This window comes from Bidens hawaiensis, unplaced genomic scaffold, assembly GCF_021521415.1.
Source record: "Bidens hawaiensis isolate Kalapana, Puna unplaced genomic scaffold, B.hawaiensis_p1.1 tig00032042_1, whole genome shotgun sequence".
NCBI classification, from domain to species: Eukaryota; Viridiplantae; Streptophyta; class Magnoliopsida; order Asterales; family Asteraceae; genus Bidens; species Bidens hawaiensis.
The window spans coordinates 227,559-235,574 of record NW_027505232.1 but is presented as its reverse complement, the minus strand read 5'-3'; the positions used below and the strand labels follow the sequence as shown (position 1 = coordinate 235,574).

The window sequence follows — 8,016 nt, the reverse complement described above, 5'->3', positions numbered from 1 at the left end:
GTTAAGACGGTATCAACATTTTGAAACCCTTGCTTCCAAGAAAGAGTAGAAAAATGACAAAAAATGCTACAAATTTGTTAAATAACTCAAATGGCCAAAGCCACAGTCAAGAAGTAAATTAAGAAGAACAAAAGCCAATAAAACTTTCCTGGCTAATTATAATCCTATAGTGAAAATTCCAGAAATAACTAAAGAGCTGGTAATTTACAACATCAAACCCCCTATCCAACTCAAACTAGCAGCTTCTAAGCAAGTATACAAGAACCCTCAGTTTCTTCTCATTTTAACCTGAATCACAGTTAAACTTATAGCATATAAAGACCCCACCTTTTTAAAATTTGTCAGCTTTAGTCCTTGGGGCGTGCTAACCACAATGAACTCAGTGCACGCAGACGTGACATGTAATCACTTATCACAAGAAGCGCCCTTGCCGCTTGCCTTGTGGTCAATATCCGCTGCAACTGTTGTAACGTTTGCTGCCTCAGCAGATCCGCCTGTCAAGACACAGCAATTCATGATTAACAATTTATTAGTTCGTTACGTTAGTTAATGTGAGGGCTAAAGTTTACCTGATGAAGGAAGTTTTCAAGTGTGGCAAGCTTGCCCATGGCTATAGCCATCTGACCCATGTAATCGGCTACATTACCAGAGCTCGTGAATCCCACCGATAATGTGTCAACGAGCGACTGTTGCAAAGCTTCCATCCCTTGAGACAAAGCATCTTCCGCTTGTTGTGAGGACTGCTGCAAATTGCATATCCCCATCAACTGTTGATCCGTCAACGGCTCCAAATGGTTCCCGAGTATCTAAACACACAGACAGATGCATAACCATCAACGGTTGTACTGTACAAGTTAAGGAGTTATGGGCCAAACTGTTGGTCAAACCTTTAGAAGCTCGGAAGAGCGGAAACCGCCTATCCACATGAAACATCGTTCGGCTGGTGACTTCCACATGCCGGAAAGCATGTGAAATACATCAGATTTCGCGGCTATGCTTTTAAGACGGAATATGTCATCGTAATGTGCCATGATTGCATCGACGAGAAGACGAAGCTCGTTTTCGGGAACTTGGGTGTTTAATGACGACCGTACGTCGTTAACTAGCCTTTGATGATCGTCTAACCATCGTGCATAATCCAGGTCGAATGTTAAGGCTCCTGTTAGCCAGTTTTTAACTTTTTATCTCTCATGATACAAAAATTATAAACCAATTACTTGACTTTAGAAATAATGGGAATATTAGTTGGTAATTACCATTTCCACCAATTAAATTGCTCTGATCTCCACTAGCAATAAACATACCCTACATTAGAATAACATTAACTTTTCGAGACTTTTTAAAGTTAAAAGACTTAAAATTGCAAGCATTTCTTGTTACAAGTACCTGCTGGCGTGCCCGTTTAAGCTCCTGTTCAAGCTGTTGAAGCTTGATTCTACTATTTTCCAGCTGCTGAACATATGCCTGCATCATTGATGAGACTCATTTTTTCAAACAATCAATCAAGATGATGCAAAATTAAAAAACAAAGTATTGTATGGAAGCAAGAATAATACTTTCTTCCTTAATCGACTTTTCCTAGCAGCTTCGCGATTCTGAGCCAGCCTTCGAAGTATCTGAACGACAAGATAGAATGATTATATGACAAAATGCTTTAAAAATATGTAAAAATACAAAATAGTGTCATTTTATAAACCTTTTGATCTCCAATCTTTCCCATTGATCCTTCTGTTGAATCTACAGCTACTTGAGCTCCATTTTGAACACTGTTAAACTATATACAAAAATGTCCAAAATATGCATTATGTTCTAAAAGTTTACAAGATTTGGAAAAAAGACAAAAGATTTACAGAAAGAGAATCACTAAAAAGAGGATGATATTAAAAGTTAAGGATTTGCAGATACTAATAATAATAAAGACCTGATTTTTATCATCAGTGTCAATATCAGTAGAAGTGTCAGTTTGTTGGCTGTTATCTGCAATGGCAGACTCCCCCCAATTCTCAAAATGTCCTTTACCCATACCACCACCACCACCAGCAGCCACCATGGTCTTCTGGTGTTGCATCATGAACTGCTGCCCTGTATCCACCACCCCTGTCCCCATTGGACTCATATCTATACTTGACCCAAAGTTCTATACAAAAACAAAAACAAAACAATATTCAGTTTCCCAACAAACCCACATGAGAGATTGAATCTTTCAACGCACCCACGTGCTCATTTCATACAAAAATCCATGTTTAACTTTACCATGTGCTGATGAAACTGTATGTTATTATTAGCAAATACAGCTGATGCTGATACATCCCCTCCTCCTCCTCCTGCTTTTATTTCATTATATAAGCCACCTACCAATCAACCAACCACCAAAACAACAAGTTCAAAGTTAAATAAAAACAAAAATATACTATTATACATATATTTCTAGAGAGAGGGAAACAGCATTATGCATACTTCTGCTTAAATCAACAGCATCCTCTTGATGTTGATAGTGTTGAAGCTCTACAAGATTCTCATCTCCTCTGTGTTTGTTTCAAATGAAACATACATATATTAAAAATAAAAATAAAAATAATAATAATAATAATAAGGTGCATGTAGTATAGTAAGCAGCTACCTAATGTAAAATGGAGAATGACAATAGAGGTCTGGTGTTTGCATTGTTGAATGGAATGGTGGAAAATGGAAAACAAAGGGTGTGTAAAAATGAGATGATGATATCTTTTTACTAACTGGCATGAGAAGATAGCGAATCAGTACGGTAGCCTTTAGCAATTACACCCAAAATAATAATAATGTATCATCATCTGCTGCAACAGCAGCAGGGGGGTAGTAGAGTAGAGATAACATGAAGAGAGAGTAGAGTAGAGTAGAGTAGAGTGATTTGTTTTTTGTCATTATTGCATGTTCTGACCTCTCTCTCTCTCTCTCCCCAAGTTTGAGCATTTTAGTCTCCCAATACACCACCAGCAGCAGCAGAACCTCCAGTCCAGTCCAGTCCAGTCCAGTCCTTCCCTTTCTTTTCTCTACCACACTAGCGCGTGACTTGCTCTTTCTTCAACTCAACTCGTTAACTCATAGTAACTCTACGTGGCTAGCGCTGGTCACTCGCGCTCTAGCGTCTGCATCACAACGCACAGTCTTAGTTGAAGCTTGGCTTGATTTGTTTATTATAAATTAATTCATTTTATAAATGTATATATCTTAAGTTATACACTAGGTCATTTGATAAAACACATTAGGCTGAGGGGTGTGGAGCGCGAGAAAGAGCGCAACAGGACAGCCGTTCGCGCCCCGGGGCGCGAGCACCACACCACCGAGGCGCGAGAGGGGCGCGAGCGCGGAAAAAGAGGCAGGCGCGGATGGGCTAGCGGCTGAGAATGGCGTGAAGGTTTCTTGGTTTGCGTGAATATAGCCGTTTGGGCTCGTTTTTTATTAAAAAAAAAAAATTTTTTCCATACAAATTTCTCTATATATTTCACCTATATCCAACACAAACCCACAACAATATAACATACAATCTTTTCTCTCTATTAACCTATATCAAACCCAAACCAACACCAATATCACATACCAATATCACATACCAATATCACATACCACACCCAAAACCCAAAATCACCCCATCTTCCAAACCTTTTTTTAAAAACATGGCTGGAAATTGGTACCCAAACCTAGAATCAGATTACAGTTACGACGATTTATGGTCGGCACCGGACCAAGCGATGTTTTATTCGGGGTCGCAACAACCATCCGGCTTTCAACCATCCAACATACAACCGTCTATTAACTTTGTAGTTCCGGAGACACAAGAACCAGAAGGTGAAGCTGCGGGACAAAGAAGACGCGTCCACCGGAAAAAACAAATTGCAACGGACGGGTCGGGTTCGGCTTCGACCGGAAGGACGAAACGGAAAATCACTCCGTGGTCATCGGATGAGAAGGAAGCCCTGTGTCGGGCTTGGATAGTCACTTCTGAGGATCGGCGTTGCGGTAATTGTTTTAACGTTTTTAAAAATGATTTTTAATAAAAAAGTTAAATAAAAAAGTTAAATGACTTACAAATTTATTTATGCATTTTGCAGCCGACTACCAAAAGAGCAAGGTCTTTTGAACAAAGGTTAGGGAGACGTTCTATTCGCTCGTTGGGAGTACAGAGCGGAACGCCGATATGATTTCGGGTCGGTGGACCGAAATCAGAAAATTTGTCGGCTTGTTTACTAATCTGTTCAACAGGAACGCCGGTCGTATGAGACCAAGTGGCAGTGACGATTTGGCGGTTTATAATTTCACTGTCGAAGAGTGGAGGCAGGAGTGCCTGCGGAGGTATGGGACGGTGAAGACGTGGGACGATGTAAAGGTGTGGGAGAGGTTGAGAAGGTGTTCCAAGTGGGTTGAGCTGGTGGCGCCGGACCTTGATGCGGAAGTAGGGCCGAAACGTACTAAAACTAGTTCGTCTGGAGCGTACAGCACTTCCGCTGGGTCGGATTGCCGGGTTGGATTCGACCTAAACGTTGCGGGGGAGGAAACGTCTTCACCGCCGAGGAGGCGGCCATTGGGAAGGGACGCCAGGGGGAAAAAACCGGCTGAGGGGGAAGCCGTAAACATCAACGATCTTGTTGAATCCCTCAATAAATTCAACAAAACCATGGAGGTGGTCTCTATTGACAAAAAGGAAAAAAAAAGAATGAGAGATTTGGACTTCCTTGCAAGAGACTTCAGTCACCTAAATCCGGTCGACCAAATGCTGATGGAAAAACAAAAGGAACGTATCCGGAAGAGGTTGATCGAAGAAGACGAAGCCGAATAATAAGAATAATGTTTTTCTTTAGTACTTTAATTTTTTTTTATATATTAATGTGTTTTTTTAATTAATGTGTGTTTTTTTAAATAATTTCTTGTTTTTTTAATAATACGTTTTTTAATACATTTATAAAAAAATAAAAAAATAAACCGCTCGCGCTCCTCTCGCGCCCCTCCACACCATGGCCCGGGGCGCTATCACCACTACCAACACCCATCTTATCAAGTTTCTCTCTCTGCCACACGTCACAATATTATTGGCTGGCGCCCCCACTCGCGCCCCCCACACCCCTCAGCCTTATATGTACGGTCCTTGTGATATAATAAGTTGTAAAGTTGAGTTAAACTGGGTCGAATGAGATAGCTTGATTTTTAACCTAGCCAAGCTCGAGTTTAAGATTCTATCTTGATTTTTATTTTGATCTGAGCCAGCTTAGGATGAAGTTCGAGCTGGCCTTGGCTCGGCTCTTAACATCTTTAGGTGTTGTTTCTCAACGCATTGCATGGGCACCGCACACATCTACACACACACATATGGGTGGAGGGGGGACCATGTCTTTTACATGTAAAAAAATAATTAAAAAATCATTTTTACATGTAAAAACCACATTTTTACATAATTCTTTTTGAGCGTACACATGTAGAAGTTGTTTAAAAAAAATTAAATCAATTAAAAAAACATCAAAAAAATATTTTTACAAAATCATATGTTTTTATTGGAATGCTATCTATACGTATATATAAACAAAAACACCAAAAATTTATGGTAAAATTAACATTTCTCTAATTTTATATAAAATAAGAATTGTTAGTATATATGACAAATACATTAATTATAAAATATATAAATAATAGGCTCACAAGCTAACCAGGGTTCGAAAAGTTATACTCGGACTAATTTATTTAACAACTTTATTTTTAAACTCAGGGTGTTTTATGTTTTTATAGGATAACAAATCATATAGTTTTAAAATATTGCAACGTTTGGAGCAAATGAAGGGTGGGTTGGCGCGTGGGAGCGTAGTTCAAAGCGCACCTACGTCTGTATCTTGATATGGTAGGCTTGGTAAGTAGCAGGTAATAGATCATCTCATTTTATTCAATTCTTTTACTCCATTAAATTGTCTGTAACAAATATTATAATATATTTGAACAAATTTTGTAAACATAAATAATTAACAATATTTTATATCACTCACATACTTACATAGTCACACGGGCATTGTGTACTTCTTTTATACATTAAATCATAATTCTAAAAATCCTAAAAGCATTGTTTTTTCTTTTTTTAGAATGGCATTCCAGATGTGGGTAAAAATTGACCCGACGCTGCGGAACTAGTTTCATTTATACCCGGTCAAAATTCGGATCTGACCCGGCTAAAACCCAGTAAAAAACCCAATCATACCCAGAACTGTTTGCTACCCGATCAGGTTTTTTACTTTTATTAAACATACCTGGTTTCAGTTTCTAAAATTTAGGCATGTAAACGAATCGAATGTTCGGTGAACTGTTCAACAGGAAGTTCATTTATTTAATAAACGAACGAACATAAACAAAAAAATTGTGTTTGTTTAATTAAACGAACGAACATGAACACATGTTCCGTTCGTTCATTTATGTTCATGAACGTTCGTTTGTATCCGTTTATTTATGTTCGTTTAAAGGTTAAATGCTATCTGGATGAATCATCTATTTAAAGGTTTTATATTTTCTTAATTTGTGTTCATTTATGTTTGTTTATGTTTGTGTTCATTTACATTTGCTCATAGATGTTCATTTATCTTTGTTTAGTTATGTTCGTTTAGATATAAGACAAACGAATGTAAACAAACACAAATGTTCATTTTTACATTAACGAACATGAATATAAATATTTGTTCGATTAAGTGTTCGTGTTTGTTTAAAGTTAAATGAGCGAACACGAAGATGCCTGTGTTTGTGTTCGTTCGATTCGTTTACAGGTTTTCATTATTCACGTTGATGAATACATCAGTCTCAATATCTAGACTCTGCCGATTTTATTTGTGTTCGTGAGCACATTCATTTCCTTAATGAACGAGCACGAACAAAAAATCTTGTTCGGTAAATGTTTGTGAACCGTTCGTAAACATATTATTTTCTTAACACATGAGCATGAACAATGCTTTGTCTATGTTTGTTCTAAAATCAGTTGATTTATGTACACTCTAAAGTGGGTATCTAAGTAGTTTTATTTTGGTCCTAAAAGGACAATGGAGGTTCTCCCTTCGGCCAAATGGCGGAACTTCAAGACATGGTGGTGTTTCAAATGGCGTTTAATTAGCTATTTAAAAAAGTAGTTTTGTTTAATTTGCCTTTTAAAATAAAAAGCAGGTAATATCACTTGGTGGCAAGTTTTCAAAGACTTCAAGTTTTAATGGTACTAGCATATCTTGAAAATGACAGGTCCACCCGTTTTCACAAGAAATACAGCAAAATCTCTGTTCCAAATATTTATATTAGCGGTCCAATTATTATAGTTAATATATAAAACATGTTAGCGTATAAGGGATACTAACACCAATATGAGTTTGGAGCCAAGTTGGCGGGACCACTAGCCAAAAAGTTGTTTTTAATTTTTATTTGGGAAAAATATATATTGACTATAAAAAACATTGGAGGACTGGTGTTGTAGCATCAAAGAGGCTAACATCGAGCTTCTTGTTAAATGGTGGTGGTGTATGAGACTGAAGGATGTTGCTTTGTACACCTTATTTTACAACAGCCTACCGTCCTAATCCTATACAATGTAATTATTGATTATCTGTTGGAACCTATTCTTACGAGGGGGTAAAATTCATAACAAAATGTAGAGAGAATGGTGATCGGTTTTATATGAATAAGTGTTGAATGCCTTTACATAGTTCTTCCCCTTCCTTTTATAGAGAGGAGGTATTATACACAATATCCATTGGTTACATTTATGTTTTATATGTCCACTAGCCTATCTTGCTTTTCTTCGGTGCGCAACTTCCTGGATCTTTATCCCGTGGGTTACGCCTCTTATCTTAAGACATCCATGCCTTGGGCCACTAACGGGATCAGTCACACAAGAGGCTGTTTCCCTCCAAATCCATTTCCCTCCAAGTGGCTTTCTAGAATGTCCTCCTTGTTGGGCCTTCTGTATTGGGCTCTTATTGTCTTGTTGGGTCAGAGCCTACTTATGAGGCCCGTCTCATGGGTAGGCTC

General features: G+C 38.1%; 1 protein-coding gene across 1 annotated transcript; it reads right to left on the bottom strand.

Annotated features, from left to right (window-relative positions):
- Window positions 1-329: 329 nt before the first annotated feature.
- LOC143611699 (transcription factor PERIANTHIA-like) lies at window positions 330-2,023 on the bottom strand. Its single transcript, XM_077085869.1, has 8 exons — window positions 1,922-2,023; window positions 1,697-1,774; window positions 1,557-1,616; window positions 1,387-1,464; window positions 1,257-1,305; window positions 888-1,159; window positions 570-806; window positions 330-494 (listed from the first exon to the last, which is right to left on the bottom strand). The coding sequence occupies exons 1-8, from the start codon at window positions 2,021-2,023 to the stop codon at window positions 348-350; spliced, it is 1,023 nt and encodes a 340-aa protein (XP_076941984.1). The 3' UTR covers window positions 330-347.
- Window positions 2,024-8,016: the final 5,993 nt, after the last annotated feature.